The 21,073-nt window shown below is 54.4% G+C and overlaps 1 protein-coding gene across 8 annotated transcripts in view; it reads right to left on the bottom strand.

Moving 5' to 3' along the window:
* Positions 1-21,073, bottom strand: part of LOC129462677 (mitochondrial import inner membrane translocase subunit TIM16) — an 81,811-nt gene that overhangs the window by 57,712 nt on the left and 3,026 nt on the right. For 3 of the 8 annotated variants that reach the window (XR_010115799.1, XM_055242847.2, XM_063618278.1), the window contains exons 2-7: positions 18,504-18,619; positions 14,686-14,782; positions 13,744-13,818; positions 9,592-9,662; positions 8,925-9,108; positions 7,862-7,938 (exon numbers count right to left, since the gene is read on the bottom strand). Coding sequence is in view for 7 of the 8 variants with exons in the window: in XM_055242847.2 (XP_055098822.2) it covers positions 7,862-7,938; positions 8,925-9,108; positions 9,592-9,662; positions 13,744-13,818; positions 14,686-14,782; positions 18,504-18,619 (620 nt within the window). In the remaining variant the exon portion in view is untranslated. Of the gene's footprint in view, positions 1-7,861; positions 7,939-8,924; positions 9,109-9,591; positions 9,663-13,743; positions 13,819-14,685; positions 14,783-17,862; positions 18,101-18,503; positions 18,677-21,073 lie in introns of those variants that run through there. The other 5 variants (XM_063618279.1, XM_063618276.1, XM_055242850.2 and 2 more) reach the window with 4 other exon arrangements.

The raw sequence follows: 21,073 nt of genomic DNA, 5'->3' as shown, positions 1-21,073 counted from the left end.
GGAGGCCAAAGTGGAAGAATCACTTGAGCCCAGGAATTTGAGACCAGCCTGAGCAATACGGCAAAGTCCATCAATGGACATTTCTCTCTTTTCGTATTTTTTTTGTTTTGTTTTTGAGATGGAGTTTCACTCTTGTCACCCAGGCTGGAGTGCAGTGGCGCAATCTCGGCCCACTGCAACCTCTGCCTCCCGGGTTCAAGCGATTCTCCTGCCTCAGCCTCCCGAGTAGCTGGGATTACAGATGCATGCCACCATGCCAGGCTAATTTTTTGTATTTTTACTAGAGTCGGGGTTTTGCCATGTTGGACAGGCTGGTCTCGAACTCCTGACCTCAGGTAATCTGCCTGCCTTGGCCTCCCAAAGTGCTGGGATTACAGGTGTGAGCCACTGTGCCTGGGCTTTTTTGTTTGTTTTTGAGACAGAGTCTCGCTCTGTTGCCCAGGCCCAAGTGCAGCAGTGCAATCACAGCTCACTGCAAATCAACCTCCTGGACTCAAGCGATCCTCCCACCTCAGCTTCCCAAGTATCTCGGACCACAGGCACAAGCCACCAGGCCCTGCTAATGTTTTAATTTTTCTTTTGTAGAGATGAGGTCTCACTATGTTGAGCAGACTGGTTTTGAAGTCCTGGTCTCGAGCAATCCTGCCTCAGCCTCCCAAAGTGCTGGGATTACAGGTGTGAGCCACGAGGCCTGGTTTAAATATACATTTTAAAAATATATATCTAGAAATGGCCAAAAAGCATATGAAAATATGTTCAATATCACTAACCATTAGAGAAATACAAATCCAAACCACAATAAGATATCCCCTGACACCCATTAGGATGCCTATTACATTTTTAAAAATAGCAAGTGTCAGGCCGGGCATGGTGGCTCATGCCTGTAATCCCAGCACTTTGCGAAGCCAAGGCAGGGGGGAATCACTTGTGGTAAGGAGTTAGAGACAAGCCTGGCCAACATGGTGAAACCCGGTCTCTACTAAAAATACAAAAATTGCCGGGCGCGGTGGCTCACGCTTGTAATCCCAGCACTTTGGGAGGCCGAGGCAAGCGGATCACGAGGTCAGGAGATCGAGAACACAGTGAAACCCCGTCTCTACTAAAAATACAAAAAATTATCCGGGTGTGGTGGCGGGCGCCTGTAGTCCCAGCTACTCGGAGAGGCTGAGGCAGGAGAATGGCATGAACCTGGGAGGCGGAGCTTGCAGTGAGCCGAGATTGTGCCACTGCACTCCAGCCTGAGCGACAGAGTGAGACTCCGTCTCAAAAAAAAAAAATTAGCCAGGCATGGTGGCATGCACCTGTAATACCAGCTACTCGGCAGGCTGAGGCAGGAGAATCGCTTGAACTCAGGAGGTGGAGGTTGCAGTGAACCGAGATCACGCCACTGCACTCCAGCCTAGGCAACAGAGTGAGACTCCATCTCAAAAAAAAAAAAAAAAATTGCAAGGCTGGGTGTGGTGGCTCACACCTGTAATCCCAGCACTTTGGGAGGCCAAGATGGGCGGATCACAAGGTCAGGAGTTCAAGACCAGTGTGGCCAACATAGTGAAACTCTGTCTCTACTAAAAATACAAAAATTAGCCAGGTTTGGTGGTGTGCGCCTGTATTCCCAGCTACTGGGGAGGCTGAGGCAGGAGAATCGCGTGAACCCAGGAGGCGGAGGTTGCAGTGAGCTGAGATGGCGCCACTGCACTTCAGCCCGGGTGACAATGCGAGACTCCATCTCAAAAAAAAAAAAAAATAAAGCAAGTGTTGGTGGGTACATGAAGTTAGAACCCTTGCACACTGTTGGTGGGATTGTAAAATGGCTCAACTGCTATGGAAAACAGTATGGCAATTCCTCAAAAAATTAAAAATAGACCTATCATGTCTTCTAGCAACCCCACTTCTGGGTACATATCCAAAAGAACTGAAAGCAGGCCATGAAGAGATATTTGCACACCCATGTTCATAGCAGCACTACTCGCAATAGGCAAGAAGTGGAAACAACCCAAGATCTACTGATGGATAAATGGATAAACAAAATGTGGTCTGGGCATACTATGCAGCCTTCAAAGGCAAGGAAATCCTACTGCACACCACCACAACGAGTAACCCTCGATGATGCAGCATTCCATTATGCTCAGAGAAATAAGTCAGCCCCAAAAGAACAAATAGTATATGATTCCACTTATGTGAGGCATCTAAAGTAGTCAAATTATATATATAGAAAGTGGAATGGCAGTTCCTAGGGGCTGGGAGGTAAGGCAAAGGGGAACTGCTATTTAATGGGTATAGAGTTTCAGTTCTGCAAGATGAAAAAATTCTCAAATCTGTTTCACAACAGTGTAAATATACTTAACACTACCGAACTGTATACTTAAAAATGGTTAAGATGGTGAATTTTGGCACTTTGGGAGGTCAAGGCGGGAGGATCATTTGAGCCCAGGAGTTTGAGACCAGCCTAGGCAATATAGTGAGATCCCTGTCACTACAAAAAATTTAAAAAGTAGTTGGGCGTGGTGGCATGTGCTAGTAGTCTCAGCTACTCAGGAGTCTGAGGTGGGAGGACTGCTTGAGCCTTGGAGTTTGAGGCTGCAGCAAGCTAAAAAAAAAGAGTAAGAAGGTAAATTTTATGATATGTGTTTTCTTACCACAATTTTAAAAACTAGCTATTAGCCCACAAAAATACATTGCCAAGTGAAAGAAGCCAATCTGAAAAGCTACAAACTACATACCATATAATTCCAACTATATGACATTCCGGAAAACTCCAACATACAGATGACAAAAAGATCAGCGCTTGGCAGTGATCTGGGAGGAGGGAGGAAGGGATGAATAGGTGGAATCCAGGGGATGTTTAGAGCAGTGAAACTATTCCATATAGTGGTTACATTACGTCATGCATTTGTCACAACCCATAGAACATATAACACAGACTGACCCCTCATGTAAACTGTGCACTTTATTTAATAATAATGTATCAGGCCGGGTATGGTGGCTCATGCCTGTAATCCCAGCACTTCGGGAGGCCAAGGCAGGTGGATCTCTTGAGGTCAGAAGTTTGAGACCAGCCTGGTCAACATGATGAAACCCCATCTCTAAAAATACAAAAAATTAGGCTAGGCACGGTGGCTCACACCTGTAATCCCAGCACTTTGGGAGGCCGAGGTGGGCAGATCACCTGAAGTCAGGAGTTCGAGACCAGCCTGACCAACATGGAGAAACCCCGTCCCTACTAAAAATACAAAATTAGCTGGGTATGGTGGCACATGCCTGTAATCCCAGCTACTCGGAAGGGGGAGGCAGGAGAATCGCTTGAATCCAGGAGGCGGAGGTTGCGGTGAGCTGAGATCACGTCATTGCGCTCCAGCCTGGGCAACAAGAGTGAGACTCTGTCTCAAAAACAAACAAACAAACAAACAAACAGTAGCCGAGTGTGGTGGCACGTGCCTATAGTCTTAACTACACGGGACGCTGAGGCACGAGAATCACTTGAACCTGGGCGGCGGAGATTGCAGTGACCTGAGATCGCACCACTGCGCTCCGGTAGTGCAATAATAACAATAATAATGTTTACCACTGGTTCCTCAATTGAAACAACGTACCACACTGAGGCAGGATGTTCATCACAGACACTGGGGGAGGAGGTAAGGAATATGGAAAATCCTTGTACAACTTGCTCACTTTTTCTGTAAACTTAAAACTGTTCTAGAAAATAGTCTATCAATTAAAACAACACAAAAAGAAATGCAGGGGAAAACCAAGTGAATTCCCGCTCCATGTGCAACCCCTCCCTGGGAGATGAGTAGCCTCTCTGCTACTACCAAGCTCCAGGCTAAGTGCTGGACTCTGGAGCCTGGAGGTTATCATGGAAAACCGCGGGGTAGAACTTAGACCTGGTCATGGAAGGTCAAACAGAGCTTGTGCTGGGAAGAGAAAGGCATTCGAGGAAGGTAAAATAGCATGAGCAAAGAGGTGGAGAAAGGAGCTTGCTGGTGTGTGGCGCTGGGGGAGGAGAGGCCACGTGAGGCAGATGGTGGGAACCAAGGGGGCCGTGGGCACACGCATGGCTGGCAGAGGCGGAGGCCTGTCTGGAGAGGGCCTCAAAAGCCAGGTCTCCCTGGTCGGCCGTGGCAGGGCCCTGGTTTTATGCTGCTCCTGGCAAAGCCCTGCCAGCTGCAGTTTACCAAGCACCTGCTACATGCCAGGCGGGCACCAGGTACAGTCCAGGGACTGGCTCTTAACACTCCACTACTCCACACCTCGGATTCAGAGGGATGGCGAGGGACAGAGAGAGGAGGATAAGAGACAGAGGACAGAGACCAGAGAGAGAACACGAGGGACAGCGAGGGATGAGAGAGGACAGAGAGGGACAGAAACAGAGGACAGTGACAGAGCGGGCCAGACAGAGCAACCAGAGACCAAGGACAGAGAGAGGGGACAGCAGGAGACAGGCAGGACACGAGGGACAGCAAGCGACAGAGGCTCTCAAGAGATGAAGGGCAGGACACGACATCCAGCAGTCAGGGCTGCTCCTGCCCCACAGAGCTGCAGAGACCGACAGCCAGAGTCCAGATGCCAACACCACCACTGACCAGCTATGACATGGGCAAGCCCCCGAGCCCCCTATGGTTTCTTTTTTCTTTCTTTTTTTTTTGAGGTTTTAGTTTGTTTGTTTGTTTTGAGACGCTCTGTCGCCCAGGCTGGAGTGCAATGGCGTGGTCTCGGCTCACTACAACCTCTGCCTCCAGGTTCAAGTGATTCTCCTGCCACAGCCTCCCAAGTAGCTGGGATTACAGGTGCGTGCCACCATGCCTGGCTAATTTTTGTATTTTTAGTAGAGGAGGGGTTTCACTATGTTGGCCAGGCTGGTCTCGAACTCCTTACCTCGGGTGATCCGCCTGCTTGGCCCCCAAAGGGCTGGGATTACAGGCGTGAGCCAGCGCCTGGCCACCCGCCCAGCCCTGTGAACTGTGAGGATGCGGACAGCGCCACCCCTAGCCAGGGCTGGGCGCTGGGGCTAAGGGCGGAACTCACAGCACACACTCCATGAGGGCAGCTGGGCCACCGGGTGCAGGAGCTTAACGCAGGGTCCAAACCAGGGTTCAGAGTGGGCACTGAGGCTGCTCTGGCTCAGCGGAGAGGAACTGGGCTGCAGAGGCCGCGTCCTCCCCGGCTCATCAGGCTCAACCATGCCGGGAGTAAGAAGCGCAGCAGGCCGGGATGGGTCATCCGTGAGGAGAGCGCGCCCCCTGGCGGCCTCCTGCCCCTTCTCTCCCAGCTCGGGAGGCCCCTTCACCCAGTGGGAGGAGCTGAGGGGAGCAGGAGGGGGCTTTGGTGGTCCTGGGAGGCAGACCTGCTCACAGAGCGGCAGGACAGGAGTGGGAACCAGGGGCACGGAGGCTTCCCCGCCAGGAAGGAGATGGGGCGGGGGCGGGGGCACACTCTGGTGGGAAGTCCCATGACCCCCCCACCCCATCCCCATTAGGCAGCCCGTGGCATGAGCAGCTGCAGTGCATAAACCCAGAGCCAGGTGCCACTGCAAAGAGGGGCTCAGGCTCGCTCCTGCTGTGGGGTGGGCCCATCCAGCAGCTCCAGCCACAGCTCAGGACAAGCCCTCGCTCTCTGCACACTCACAGGCATCACCGGCTGCCCCACTACAGTCAGGCCGCCCCCGACTCCCGGCTCCATACTGCCAGGGTTTGCAGTGTAGGATGCTCCCACCAGGACCCCGATGTACTCCCTTTACAGCAAAAGAAGGCAGCAGCCGACCCAGGGCTGAGGTACCCATTGGCCCTAGACTGTGGTGACAGGTGCAGCTTGGAGGCAATGCTGCGTGCCCGCAGGGGGAATTCCTAGGTCCAGGAACCAGGGGAAGGAAGGCGGTGTCGTTCCACTAAGCATCACTCCCACGACCCACTTGGGAAATGTCTGCTTCTCGTCCCTGCAACTTTAAGCTCTGCGTTTAGTGGGGGAAAACACATCCAGTAGGGAAGCAGCAGGAGCTCCTCTGTATTGTGACTCCTGTGACTTTTCCTGCAAGACACCAGCAAGCAAGGAGAAGAGTGGCCAAGCCAGTGGCCCGTGGGGCTGCTCACTGTCCTTCCCTGCACAACTGTGATGGTAAATAGGGCTTGGACCCCCAGGAGGAGGGCCTGGACCACCACACCAGTGACAGAGGGGCAGAGACAGTTTCTCAAAGAAAAGAGACGTCACCGTCTCAAGGCAGCCATCCCTGAGTCCTGCTGAGGCTGCCCAGGCCATCCCCTCTGCCTGGGACGCCCATCTCCTCCTTCTCAGCCAGGGCTCATCCCTGAAGGACCGGCCTCGAGCCCACTCTGCCTGGGAAGCCGTCCCCAGCAGGGTTAGGTCAAAGTACGCATACCAGGTCGCCCCAGAAGGGGCTCCCTGGGGGCCTTATTGGCCCCCAGAGCTCAGGCCAGTGTCTTGGGACTCTTTGCTCAACAACACCACAAAGGAAAAACTGATAAAGACTGGGAGATGTGGCTTCCACAAAAGCAGAGTACAGAAAAGAAAGTTAGACTAGGGTCCCTCCAAGGATGCAGAGCCCTGGAGCGGGATGCTCAGGTCTGCTTGGCCTCCCTGCCCTGCTAGCTCCTGTTCGGCTCCATTCCCAGGCCTCTCAGCCATTCTTCATGTGTCTTCAGGCTCGGCACACCTTCAGAACGGCCCTGATGGGTGCCCAGCAACCCCGACATGTCTTCAGAGACCCTTGGTGGTACCCACGGCTGCCTCCCTAGGGAAGCCCTTTGGCCCTGGTCTCAGGCCCCAGCCCAGTCCTGGCTTTCCTCCTCCCACCTCCTCCCCTGCAGCTCTTCTCATCCCCTCCTGGGGGCAGCACTGTGCGGTCAGCAAATCAAACAAACGGGACCTTTTCACCTGCAGCTGGATTCTGCTGAGAGCCCCTCCTGACACCTCCAGGTACCGCCGGCAGCTGAACAAGGCTGCAGCCACCCTGGAGTGGCTCTGCCCAGAACATTCACACCAGGTGCCCCTCTAGCGCCCGCTCCCTGCCACAACACATCCCCGTCCCAGTGACAGGCCTCTCCTGCTGCCTCAGGATCGCCACACCTCCCACCCAACCCTTCTCCAATACTTGGCTTCCTCCTCCCAAAGGTCTCCCCACTCCCGGCAGAGAACAGCTGTCACCTCCCCGCAGGCTGCCCCACATCCCCCTGTAGACACTGCCCCTCCTGCCACGCACTGTCCACGTGGTTCCAAATGCAAATCCACTCCCCTCACTGCACCATCTGCCCTACTCTGGCTTTTAACACTTCACTGCCTTCCCATTACCCCTACGGCAATAGGCACAACCCTTACTCACCACCCAGCACCCGCCTGCCCTGCACCTGCCTGTCCTAGCCCTGATCCCTGCCTGAGGCCACGCGTCCCTGGCCTGTCCAACCAGCTCAAAGCACCATGTCCCTCTTGCAGAGCCCGGGTCACGAGTCCTCTTGTCTGTACTGTCCTTGACAGAAGTCACCTCCCTAGCAACTGGGGCCTGGCCCAGCACCTGCGGCCAAATGCTGCTTAACAAGAGTCTCGCAGAAAGGCTGGCGGTTCAGACAGACCAGACAGGCGGCCAGAGGAGGCTGGCTGAGGGTGGGGACGTTAGGGCACAAACCAGGGACCAGCGTGGACTCTCATCTGACAGGGGCCCAGGCAAAGTAAGGGCTTCCAGATGTACGTGAGCAAGGGTGTGAGGGGCAGCTAGGGGGCAGGGCACACAGATGACCATCCTGACCTCAGGGCTCCACTGCCCCCTAAACAACAAGCCTGGAAGGCCCAGCCCAGGGGGTCCCAGGCCAGGAGGCCTGCACAGAGCCCCACAGGGAATCCCCGCCTGCCTGCTCACCTTGCACGCTGTGCCCACCAGGGCTCCATCCCGGCTCCAGATGGCACTCTGCACCAGGTCCCCATGGGCCGCCAGCTCTGCAGAGAAGCAGTCACAGTCAGGCCCCGGGCAGTGAGGGCACCAGAGAAGTGGGTGGGGGAGGGCCTTGCTGGCGGGAACTCCCAGAGCAAAGGCAGCAGCTACGAGGGTCCTTTTCAGCCAAGGGGGCAAGGGTAGAAGCTTCTCCCAGACAGGCTTCCCCCGCACCACAGGCTGCTTCCTTCACCCCACCTTTGTGCAGCTATACATCACTCAACTACCTTCCGAGGCTCCCTGCTCCTGGCCTGGCTCTCTCATCCCTCCCAGGTTCACTTCCAACACAGCTCCCACCTACCAGGGTCACTCCTGCCTTAAACCTCTACTCTTGCCATCTATACTCTCCCTCGCTAGTGTGAGGTCTTAAAATACTTCTCTACATCCTCTGCAACTCCTGTTCCAGGTTAAATTGTGCTCCCTTAAAAAGATGGTGAAGTCCTAGCTCCCACTACTTTTCAGAGTCTTGCTCTGTCACCCAGGCTGGAGTGCAGTGGCGCAATCTCAGCTCACTGCAATCTCCGCCTCCTGGGTTCCAGCAATTCTCCTGCCTCAGCCTCCCAGGTAGCTGGGATTATAGGCACCTGCCACCATGCCCGGCTAATTTTTGTATTTTTAGTAGAAACGGGGTTTCGCCATGTTGGCCAGGTTGGTCTTGAACTCCTGACCTCAGGTGATCCACCCACCTCGGCCTCCCAGAGTGCTGGGATTACAGGCATGAGCCACCGTGCCCAGCCATTATTTTGTTAAATGAAGAAAAACAACAGAAAAAAAAAAAAAACAGCTAAGAGGATGAAACTGATGGCTATGGAGAGCAAAGAGAGATGGGGTGTTTATTACAGCCTCATAGAATCTTAAGACTTTTACACTATGTAAGTGTAAAACTTTGATATCTGTTTTTAAATTTATGTTACTAAACATGCCAACAAAGAAACGGAATGTTGTCCAGAGTGGGGCTGCCCTGGGAAGGGCAGGCCAGGGTGGCCTGTACCTGTCAGGGGCTGCTGCTTGGCCGCATCCCAGACCTTCACAATGGTGCCTGCTGCGCTCACCAGAATGCCGTCAGAGGTGGGGTGGAACTGTAGCACCTCCACTGGGAGGTCCTCGGGGCCCAGCACCACCCCGGGTGCTGAGGGCAGGGCCTGGCCGGGCCCTGGCAGTCGCCAGAGTTTTACCTGCAGGAAAGACCAAGTCTGTGAGCACAGGGCTGAGGGCCTCACTGCCTTGAGTCAGCTGCCATGACCCCAGTGAGGTCCCGTGTTGGAACTAGGCTGCTCCAGGAGACCACACACCTTGGCCTTTGGGGGAGCACCCACCCGCCTCAGCTTGCTTGGGCCAGGGGCTGCATACCCCACATCCGAGAAAGGAGGGAGGGAATCTCAGCTCCTGGACCCCAGGGCATGGTCCCAGAGTCGGGGAAGTGGCTCTGCTGTTTCTGGCAGCCTCCCCGCCTGCTGTCCTCGGGCTCCAGGTCAGGTCCAAGCAAGCCCTTGGGAGCCAGTGTGGGACCAGGAATTCAGAGCAGCCCCGCAGCCCTGGGGTGTGGGGCGGGGCTGGACTGGAAGGCAGCAGAGCCCTGTGGGGATGGCGCTGGGGCTCAGAAGGCCGTGGACTACGGGCTGGGACATAAAGCAGCTCTTCCAACTGGCTCCACTCACCGTCCTGTCAGCCGAGCCTGTGGCCAGGAGGAAGTCATCAAAGGGCGAGAAGTCCAAGTCGGTGACTAGGTCTGTGGGAGAGGAATGGCTGAATCCACCGGAATGTCCTGTTTCCAACCCAGTATGAAGCAATGCCCAGGGCTTCCGAGGTGACACTTTTGTGTGCACACAGAAACAGGCTGCAAGTCTACAAGGCCCCTCTGGACACCATGGGGGCAAACGCCACAGGCCCCTCCTGTGACATATGTCCCCGAGGGCCCTGCTGACCCAGGGTGGCCAAAGGCTGTGGCATCAGGAGGTTGGCAGGAAATGGGCAGAAAGCCTCTTGAGTCACCAGGCACCTGCAGGAACGCAGCCGCCCAGCCCGACCCCTCCTAGGGCAGCACAGCCCGCTGCTCCTTCAGTCGTGGAAGGTCCCCTGGAGTCAGCTAATAAATGGCTTTTTGGTTAAGCAAGCCGGAGTTGGCTTTAGCTTTCTGCAACCAAAGAACCTGAATGGTGGCCAGGCACGGTGGCTCACGCCTGTAATCCCAACACTTTGGGAAGCCAAGGCGGGCAGATCACTTGGGCTCAAGAGTTCAAGACCAGCCTGGGCAACACGGTGAAACCCCGTCTCTACAAAAAATATAAAAATTAGCTGGGCGTGGTGGCGTGCACTTATAGTCCCAGCTACTCAGGAGGTTGAGGCAGGAGAATTGCTTGAACTCAGGAGGCAGAAGTTGGAGTGAGCGGAGATCACACCACTGCATTCCAGCCTGGGCGACAGAGCCAGACCTTGTCTCAAAAATTAAATAAATAAGAACTCGAACGGCTCAGTTCCAGAGGTGGGGAGGGGTAAGTGGGGTGCACAGAGTGAGCCAGACCCCAGAGGGAAATGCGGTGGGTGGTTGGGGAGGTAGAGACTAGGCATGGAGGGTGGCGGGGGTTCAGGGTGTGAACAGGACGAGAGGCATCACCACAGCTGGGAGCACAGCGACCACTCGTTGCTATCTGCCTCCCAACAGGGCTGAGCAGGACTGTCTTCCTCCCGGCTGCAGGAGACAGGGAAAAGACAGGACGGACGTGCACAGGCACATCTTGGGATAGCCCTGGCCTGGAATCCCAGCTGGCAGGACCACAACAGTCCTGGGCCTAAAGCCACAGAATCCCTGCTGCCCTCACTCTGGGGTGTGCTTGCTGGGCCCTGCAGCGCAAAGCAGGTCCCTGGGCAGGTGTAGCAGCTGGCACAGGTGGGCTGGCATCTCAGGCGTAAATGAGATGTGATGACATAATTAAGCAATCTGAGTGCTCAGCGTGTGCCGGCACCGCAGGTGCCCAGGGGTTGACATGCAGGGACCTCACTGAATCCTCATAAGGATGCGGCAGCATCCCCTACTGGAGGATGACGACACCAAAACCCATAGAGGGTGACTAACTGCCTCAAGTCATGCAGCTAAGAGACAGGGCTGGCTTCAGAACCTGTGCTGCTCAGCACGACATGCTGCTGCCTTTCCCCACTGGAGCGGGCCCCAGCTGCCACCCCACAGCCTGGACATCAGAAACGCACCCAGAAGTTGCTCACCCTCTGCCCGCCTGGCCGCTGGGCGGAAGGGCAAGAGCGGCCCTGAGCTGAGAGGCTGAAGGGGCCCCTGTAGCCAGGGCAGCAGCCAGAGCCCGGCCTGGCCGTTTCTCCCGACACTGGCACCTCTCAGGCAGAAGGGCACCTGGTGCCTCTAGTGCAGGTTCCGGGGCTGCTGGAGCTCACCTTCCCATGAGCAGTTTCCTGGCAGGGCTGCTTGTGCAGGCGAGGCTCTGAACAGCTGCAGCCACAGTGAGGCTATGGACTTGCCTACAGGACCCTGCTCCAGCTTCTACTTGGACAGCCCTAGTAGCAGAGGACTCACCACCTTGCAAGCATCACCAACTTGGGCTAAAAAGCATCAAAAAATCAAACATGAAGCCAGGCACACTGGCTCATGCCTATAATCTCAGCACTTTGGGGGGCCAAGGTGGGAAGATCACTTGAGGCTAGGAGTTCAGGACCAGCCTGGGCAACACAGCAAAACCCCATCTCCACAAAACATCAAAAAATCAGCTGGGCATGGTGGTGTGTGCCTACAGTCCCAGCTACTAGGGAGGCTGAGGATAGAGGATCCCTTGAGCCCAGGAGTTTGAGACTGCAGTGAACTATGATTGCACCACCACACTCCAGCCTGGACAACAGAGAGAGAGACCCTGTGTCTAAAAAGACAAACCCAAACACAGGCTCCTATAAACCTGGGTTCTGACTCTGGCCCTGCTATAACAATGGGTAAGTTCCTAACCTTGCAGGAATCTCAGTTTTCATAGCTATAAAATGGGTTGTTTTAAAAACTGCTTCAAAGAGATCTGAGATTAGATGAGAACAGACTTGTTATACAAGCTGCCACACAGATGTATCTCTAAAACAACATGCTACGCGAAAGATGCCAGATTCCAAAGACCCTGTATTGTGTGATTCTGTTTACGTGAGATGCACAAAAGAGGCCACTCTATAGAGGAGAGGCCAGTAAATATCTCCTGCAAATGGCAAGGCGGTAAATATTCTAGGATTTCAGGGCTCAACAGTCTCGGTCACAACTCAAGTCTGCAGTTGTTGCAAGAAAGCAGCCACAGACTATACGTCAATGAAAGGGCGTGGCAGCATTTCAATAAAACTATTTACAAAAACAGGCAGCCAGCTGGATCTGGCCATGACAGTAGTTTGCAGACCTCAGCCACAGAGGCAGGAAGCAGATCAGCTGTTGCCTGAGGCTGTGGTATTCGAGGTGGAAATGGATTAACTGCAAAGGGGCATGCGGGATCTTTTGGGGATGATGGAAACGTTCTAAAACTGGATGGCAGTGCACATGACTCGGTCACTTTAATAAGAATCATCAGGCTCTTTACTTAAAACAGGTAATCCGACCAGGCCCCAAAACTTTGGGAGGCCAAGGCGGGAGGATATCTCGAGGCCAGGAGTTCAAGACCAGGCTGGGCAACATAGCAAGACCTCCATTTTACAAAAAAATTTTAAAAATTAGCTGGAGGGGTGGTGGCACACGCCTGTGGTCCTGACAACTTGGGAGGCTGAGATGGGAGGATTGCTTGAGCCCGGGAGGTCAAGGCTACAGCGAGCCATGATTATACTACTGCACTCCAGTCTGAGTGACAGAGCAAGACCCTGTTACAAAAACAAACAAAAAACAGGTAACATTAGCTGGGCCTGGTGGATCACACCTGTAATGCCAGTACTTTGCGAGGTTGACTTGGGAAGATTGCTTGAGCCCAGGAGTTTGATACCAGCCTGGGCAATATAGCAAGACCTCGTCTCTATATACTTTTTAAAAATTTTTTTAAAAAGTTTAGATGAGAAAACTCAGCTAACGTACTTAGTACAGGGAGCACTCTCCATAAATCTTTACTGTTGTTATTAACCACCGTCATTATCATCATCAGAACCCCTCCACGACCCTGCACACCCAGCCTGAGGACCAGGCATCAACCGCCTTCCCTCACCCGGTGGCCTCCAAACAAGCAGCCAGAAATGCAGGCCAGAGAGACTGGGCCCACGGCCGCTGCAGCTGGACAGTGAGAGGCGAGGCCAGCTGGGCTGCTCTGCCTCCATCTGAGGCGAGCAAACTGTTCCCTCGAGGCGGGCAGCCTGCCAGGAAGGCTGCTGGGCGCCCCCAGAAGCAGCTGCGGCACACAAAAGGTCTCTTTGTGAAGGCCCATCTCCACCCCTGCAGCCCAACACAGCCAACTCCTTGGAGGGCCCCGAGCGACTGGGCTGGGGAGGATGCCTGGTGGAAAGGGGGCTCCAGCAGAAGATGGAGGGCTCAGAGCCATCCAACGTGGAGTCCTCGGCAGGGACAGGGAGCCAGCATCAGCCTGGAGCCTGGGGTGGCCACTGCACACCCCGCTCCATCCAGCTCACAACTGGAGCACACAGCTTCCCTCCTCTCTGCCCAGGCCGGAATTCTACATCAGAAGGAAGCCTTCTGAGCCCCACTGTCTCTCAGAAAGTGCACAGACAGGGTGACAGGAGGGACCCGGCAAGCCATGGGCCAGTGGGACCAGGTGAGGATGAATTTCCGGCCCTGGAGAGGGAGGTGCAAGTTTCAGGCTTCACCTACTAGTCAGACACCCACTCACCTGAATGGCAGCCCAGGTGGGCCACGCGTCGCTTGTCCTCTCCTTGGCCTTGCAGAGGCACAATGCCCAGTACACCTGTTAAACAAACACGGAGGCTCTGACTTCAGGCCCCACATGGCCACCCACCTCCTTGCCCAGGGATCCCAGAGGAGATGAAACCCAGCAGCTCACCAGAGCCTCCACCAATCACAAGATCATATCCTCTGCACATAGCAATGGCCTATGGGTAGGTTCTGGCCCCATGCATGAGCCATCCATGCCTCGGATGGATACAGAAGACATTAGGCGAGAGGTCCTCTCTTTTTCACAGGGGTCGTACAAAAGGGGCGTGGGGCTTTCGTATGGGGCTTGCGGCTACCATCTGCCACTTTTCCCACCTTTGCTTGAGAAAGAAGCCAACACTCAAGGTGGCAGAGCTGAGAGACCCAGAGAGGTCAGGGCCAACAGTACATGTGAGCCTTTGGGTACCGATCTGCCTGAAGCCCCTGACCTCTTAGTTAGGCTGAAACCTTATCCATTTTTTGCTTAAGCCAGCTTGAGGGTCTGAGTTACCAGTAGCAATCAAGAGAGTGCCAACCAACACATGGGCTTTTCAAGCCTTTGTGTTCCTACTGTCCCCAGCCATCCAGGGCCCGAAGATGAGGAGCAGGGAGCACAGGGGGACAGCTGGAAATACAAGCGTCAGTCCCCTCCCAGCCCTCCTGGCCATGCTCTTGCCTGTGGTTTGTACACACACATGCCCTAATCAAAAGCAATCAGATTACTGCACCTGGACCAGTTTGTAGAGGTCTAAGGCCTGGCATGGGGCTCACCTCTGAGCCCCCCAAGGCAGTTCTGTTCCAAGTCTCCAAATACACCAAGCCTGCCCCTGCTCCCCACCCCATCTATGGTGACGATGACCGAATACGTGAGCAAATCTCCACACTCATGGCCGCTCCCTACCTGGATGGTCGGAGTTGAATGCGATCAAGCTGCAGCTTGATTTGATGTGGTTCCTGCATGAAGGGGCAGTTCCTGCTCGAATGCCACTGATCCAGGCCTGAAAATCAGGAGTAAAGAAGTATGTGATGAGAGCCAGGGTTCCACCTCCACGCATGCCTAAAGCAAGAGGTGGGGCATAATCTGGGGAACTCTAGCTCAAAGCTGCACCATTTGAGATGCATTCTTTTATTTACTTTTTTTTTTCTTTTTGAGACGGGGTCTCACTCTGTCACCCAGGCTGGAGTGCAGTGGCGCGATCTCAGATCACTGCAATCTCTGCCTCCTGGGTTCAAGTGATCCTCCTGCCTCAGCCTCCTGAGTAGATGGGATGACAGGCACCCACCACCAAGCCCAGCTAATTTTTGTATTTTTAGTAGAGATGGGGTTTCACCACGTTGGCCAGGCTGGTCTCGAACTCCTGGCCTCAAGTGATCTGCCCGCCTTGGTCTCCCAAAGTGCTAGGATTACAGGCGTGAGCCACTGTGCCCAGCCGTGTTGTATTACTTCAGATCACACTCTGTCCCCACTCACGAAGTCCCTTAGAAAATGCAAAATGTGGGCCAGGTGTGATGGCTCATGCCTGTAATCCCAGCACTTTGGGAGGCTGAGGCAGGCAGATCATCCTGAGGTCAGAAGTTCGAGACCAGCCTGGCCAACATGGCAAAACCCTATCTCTACTAAAAATACAAAAATTAGCCAGGCATGTTGGTGGGCACCTACAATTCCAGCTACTCAGGAGGTTGAGGGAGGAGAATCACTTGAACCTGGGAGGCAGAAGTTGCAGTGAGCTGAGATCACGCCACTGCACTCCTGCCTGGGCAACAGAGCGAGACTCCGTCTCAAAAAAGAAAAAAAAAAAAAGAAGATGCAAAATATGGCCAGGTCTCCTCCAAGTACCTGGAGAAAAACACTCAAGCTCCGAGAGGGGAACCACCAAGGCCTGGCCTCATCAGGACACACCTCTCCACAAAGTCTCATAAGTGAGTGAAAGAAACACCCCCGCCCAAGGGGAGGCAGAGGAGAATGTTTCTGAAACTAAGATCCGCAAGGTCCACACATTTTCTCTGTTGTCAAACCACCGCTCAGCACTCCTTCCTGCCCTCGATGACAGAACACCCATGTTTTCCACTCCACCCACCCATAGCACCCCGGAAACCACCTCCACCACCTGAAGTTTCTATATCAATGTTCACCTGCCATGGTTAGCGCATCAGTCCCGCCCTATTATTTCTCCCTCCTGATTCGTATTTACTGTATAAACACAGTGACTGCAAATATTTCTGAAAAGAACAGATCACCTGTTCTCCCACCTCCCTAACATAAACTGTTTTAAGTTCTCCCTACAGTCTGTAGTTCCATGCCTATATGTTTATGTTGCTGGACTAAGGCCCACGCAGAAGCAAGAATTAGGGCTCCTCAAGTATTCTCCAGACCCCTCCAAGCAGTACTTAACTGCACTCAGAGCCACTGGCTGTCTTGATGCAAACCTAGGTACGTCCTCCTAACTTTTCTTGTTTTTTTTTCTTGTTTTGTTTTTTTGTTTTTTTTTTTTCTTTTTTTGAGACAGTGTCTCACTCTATTGCCCAGGCCGGTGTGTAGTGGCACAATCTCGGCTCACTGCAACCTCCACTTCCTGTGCTCAAGAGATCCTCCAACCTCAGCCTCCCAAGTAGCTGGGACCACAGGAGTGAGCCACCACACCTGGCTAATTTTTTTTTCTTTAACTTGTTGTTCAGAGGGGTGTCGCCACATTGCCCAGGCTGGTCTCGAACTCCTGAGCTCAAAGCAGTCCACCCAAAGTACTGGGATTACTGTGAGTCATGGTGTCCAGCCCCTCCCCCTAACTTTTCAATGGCTCTGCACTGCATTCAGAATAAAGCTCAGCTTCTTCCGGTGGCCCTTGGGTTCTGCAGGACCACTCTGGACTCATCTGTCATCATGCTGCTCCGGCCATCCCGTCCATCCACTCATGCTCACTTTCCATTTCTCCACCAGGCTCTTTCTCAATTCTCACCCTTCTGGCCTCAGCTGAAACGCCATCTACTCCAGGCAGCCTTTCCTGACCATCCTACTGAGACTGGCCCCCTCCATTCTCCATCCCAGCCCCTCATGTGTGTTCTTCAATGTCCTTATGAAAACCTCTAGTGCTCTCGTTTGTCTGCTTGTTGTCTCCCTCATGAGGCTACAAGTGCCACAGGGGGAGGAAAATGCCATTGTGTTCACCGCGATGTCTCCAGTAGCTTAGCACAGCATAAAGTGGAAGCAGAGGAAATCTTGCCCAGACTACAAAAACGGAGCCTCTACCCAGACTGCCCTGACTTGCTTTGGGACCCTGATGGGGTCACTTGAGGTTAATTCCTAGGCCCAGTTATCGGAGGACGCTCCCAGGCCTTACAAATAACACGGAAAGCGGAAGAGTAGAGCTGACATCGTCTCCAAAGCACACCCCTCATCAGTCCTCCTGCCGTTTCGGGGGTCCGAAGGATCTCCCGGCACCTGGCTCAGCAATTCTTTGGGGCTCCACCTGCTCAGGCTTCCCCAAGCCCCACCCAGCCGTGGCAGCATCACCGAGATAAAGGAAGAGCTTGCACCAGCAACGAGAGGAGGAAGCACCAGCGGAAACCCGAGGGAGGGGCGCGTGAGGCCGAGGGGCTCCCTCCCCACCACTGACACACTCTGGCTCGCCAGGGCCAGAGGAGAGAGGGGCGTCTCCCCACAGCCCAGCCCGGGGCAGGGGCGACCTAGGGCGGCAGGGAGGAGGAGCCAGGCGCCGGCAGCGCCCCGAGCCCCGGCTCCCGGCGAGGCCGACCGGAAGCTGGGAAGGCAGGCGGCCTCGCAGGCCTGTGCCCCGGCTAGGAGGGCTGCGCCGCCTCGGGGGTCTCGGGGAGAGGTGGGCGAGGCGGGCAGACCGCCAGGGTCACCAAGCGCCAGAGCGAGTCACGGGAGTGCCGGACTCTGCCCTCCGGCGGCGACGAAACGGCCCAGACGCCGGGGTTCTGGCCTGAAGGGGGTTCCCCGGGGATGGAGGTCTCGGGGGTCCAGGCGGCCCTGGGGGGTACCCGTGTGGGGTCCGGGCAGGGGGAGGGGCAGCCGGACGGGGCCCGAGGCGACAGCGCCCGGTCCTCGGGCCGGACTCACCTCGCGGCGGGGCGGCCGAGCCTCCGTGTGCCGGAACTTGGACACCCTGAAACGGTTCATGGCGACGGGGACGGCGGCGAACGCGGCTTCGAGGACCCCGGGCGTCGGGTCTCAGGTGCACTATAAGCAACCGCGACTCCCGCTGCCTCGGCCCCACCCGGGACCTAATGCCGCGGTCACGCCCCCGGCACGCCCCACTGCCAATCGCAGCCGTCTCCGGCCCGCTGGCCACGCCCCCGACCCCCTCTCCTTTCGCGCGCGCACCACTCGCCCCGCCTCCCGGCCAATCCCGATACGGTCGCGACCGCGAGACCACGCCCTGATATCGAGGGGATGGACAGGCGCTGGTGGGAGGTCACGTGGGGCGCAGCTGTCCGCCCACGTCCCCTGAGGTGCTTGCTTGCGTGGGGTCTGGGCTGCAGCGTTCGCGATTTTGTGTGCAGGATTTGCTGTGGAGTCTTTGCGGTGTACCTAGCACGCCTTCCAGCACTATCTACCTCTTCCCGTAGAGAGGGGAGAAATTAGCTCCATTTCAGAGACAGGAAACCCCCGGCTAAAGGAGAGTGTAAGCTGTTGATCCCCAAGTCACACCAATGGTAAGAGGCAGAGGGGGAACAGGGACCCAGGTCTAAAGCAAATACCTGTCCTCCGGGCCTACTCAAAAGCCTCTGCATCCGGCCAGGCGCTCTGCATCCGGCCAGGCGCGGTAGCTCAGGTCTGTAATCCCGGACTTCGGGAGACTGAGGCAGGAGGATCCCTTGAGCCCAAGAGGTCGAGGCTGCAGTTATCTGTGATCATGCTACTGCACTCCAGCCTGGGGGACAGAAAGAGACCCTGTCTCTAAAAATAATAATAATAATAGCTTTTAATTTTTCTTTAGTATTTATTTGACACGGAGTCCCTCTCTGTCACCCAGGCTGTAGTGCAGTAGCGCGATCTCGACTCACTGCACCCTCTGCCTCGCGAGTTCAAGCAATTCTCTTGCCTCAGCCTCCCGAATAACTGGGATTACAGGCGCCTGCCACCGCGCCCAGCTGATTTTTTGTAGTTTTAGTAAGAGACAGGGTTTCACCATGTTGGTCAGGCTGGTCTCGAACTCGCTGACCTCGTGATCCTCCCACCTTGGCCTCCCAAAGTGCTGGGATTACAGGTGTGAGCCAATGCACCCAGCCTTTTTTTTTTTTGTATTTTTAGTAGAGACAGGATTTCACCATGTTGGCCAGGCTGTTCTCAAACTCCTGACCTCAGGTGATCCACCTGCCTTGGCCTCCCAAAGTGCTGGGATTACAGGCGTGAGCCACAGTGCCCAGCCAAAAAAATGTTTTCTTTTTTTTTTTTTGAGACGGAGTCTTGCTCTGTCCCCCAGGCTGGAGTGCAGTGGCGCGATCTCGGCTCACTGCAAGCTCCGCCTCCCGGGTTCACGCCATTCTCCTGCCTCAGCCTCCCGAGTAGCTGGGACTACAGGCGCCCGCCAACACGCCCGGCTAATTTTTTTTTTTTTTTTTTTTTGTATTTTTATTAGAGACGGGGTTTCCCCGTGTTAGCCAGGATGGTCTCGATCTCCTGACCTCGTGATCCGCCCGCCTCGGCCTCCCAAAGTGCTGGGATTACAGGCTTGAGCCACCGCGCCCGGCCAAAAATGTTTTCAATATGCATTTTAATGAATAGTCAGTTCAGGGACAGATAACTAGATCTAAGGAGTTTGTTGACATTGAAGCCGGCCTCATTTATCCCTCTCCCACTGAAACTCTGATTTGTGGAAATCACTGATTTCCCAGAAGATTAAGTGACAGCAGGTTGGAAACTTCTTTCATTGGCATCACAGTGAAAAATTGGGACGCATCGTGAGACTCTTCCAGGCTTTTCTGCAAGGTTTTTGCCCTCTTCTTCATCACGAGGCCCTTTTTCTTTCTGCTAATGTTACTTCCTTCAGTTGCATGAATTGTTTTTGAGTTTTCCAGAATGAGGGCCTCCTTACAATGAACTCTCAAATTCTTGTTTGTTATTAATTATTCTTGAAAACAGGACTTGTGAAATCCAAATCACCAATGCCAGGCAGCAGACTAACCAGACATCATTGTTTTGCTGGAATTTGACCTGCCATTTGACGGACAGCCATTCAGGGTAGAGAGGTGTCTTCCAGTATCCTTAAGACAAAAAGTGGAGTTGTCTGCATTACTAGGAGTATAAAGAAACAAAGCTGATTATTCAAAGGTTCGTGGGACTGGGAGGAATATCGGAGGCCCTCCCAGTTCGACTTTGCAATTCAGAAAGTTATTTATTCTGCTTAAGTTTGTGGCAGCCGGCATACTCTGAACTCTCATGAAATCACTCTTTTCAGCCAGAAAGGATCTGAGAACATGTGAGACAAATGGTGACTCTCTGGACTCCGGCCATTATTATTTTTTTTTTCAGACGAAGTTTCGCTCGTCACCCAGGATGGAGTGCAATGGCGGCAATCTCGGCTCACTGCAACCTCCGCCTCCCAGGTTCAAGTGATTCTCCTGCCTCAGTCTCCCCAGTAACTGGGACTACAGGTGCGCGCCACCATGCCTGGTGAATTTTTTTTTTTTTTTTTTTGAGACACAGTCTCACTCCGTTGCCCAGGCTGGAGTACAGTGGTGCAATCTCAGCTCACTGCAGCCTCTGCCTCCTGGGTTCAAGTGATTCCCGTGCCTCAGCCTCCCAAGTAGCTGGGATTATAGGCACGTGCTGCTGTGCCTGGCTCATTTTTGTATTTTTGTAGTGACAGAGTTTCACCAAGTGGCCCAGGCTGGTCTTGAACTCCTGACCTCAGGTGATCCACCTGCCTTGGCCTCCCAAAGTGCTAGGATTACAGGCATGAGCCACCACGCCCAGCAATTTTTGTACTTTTTAGTAGAGACGGGGTTTCACCATGTTGGCCAGGCTGCTTTTGAACCTCAGGTGATCCCCCCACCTCGGCCTCCCAAAGCGCTGGGATTACAGGCGTGAGCCACTGCGCCCGGCCAGAACCCATACTCTTTCTTTGTTTGAGACGGAGTTTTGATCTTGTTGCCCAGGCTGGAGTGCAGTGGCACGATCTTGGCTCACTGCAACCTCTGCCTCCTGGGTTCCAGCGATTCTCCTGCCTCAGCCTCCCGAGTAGCTGGAAATACAGGCGCGTGCCACCATGCCTCGCTAATTTTTGTTTTTAGTAGAGACGGGGTTTAACTATGTTGGCCAGACTGGT

The sequence above is a fragment of the Symphalangus syndactylus genome, chromosome 14 (genome assembly GCF_028878055.3).
Source record: "Symphalangus syndactylus isolate Jambi chromosome 14, NHGRI_mSymSyn1-v2.1_pri, whole genome shotgun sequence".
Lineage (NCBI taxonomy): Eukaryota > Metazoa > Chordata > Mammalia > Primates > Hylobatidae > Symphalangus > Symphalangus syndactylus.
This window is presented reverse-complemented; position numbering and strand designations above follow the sequence as displayed.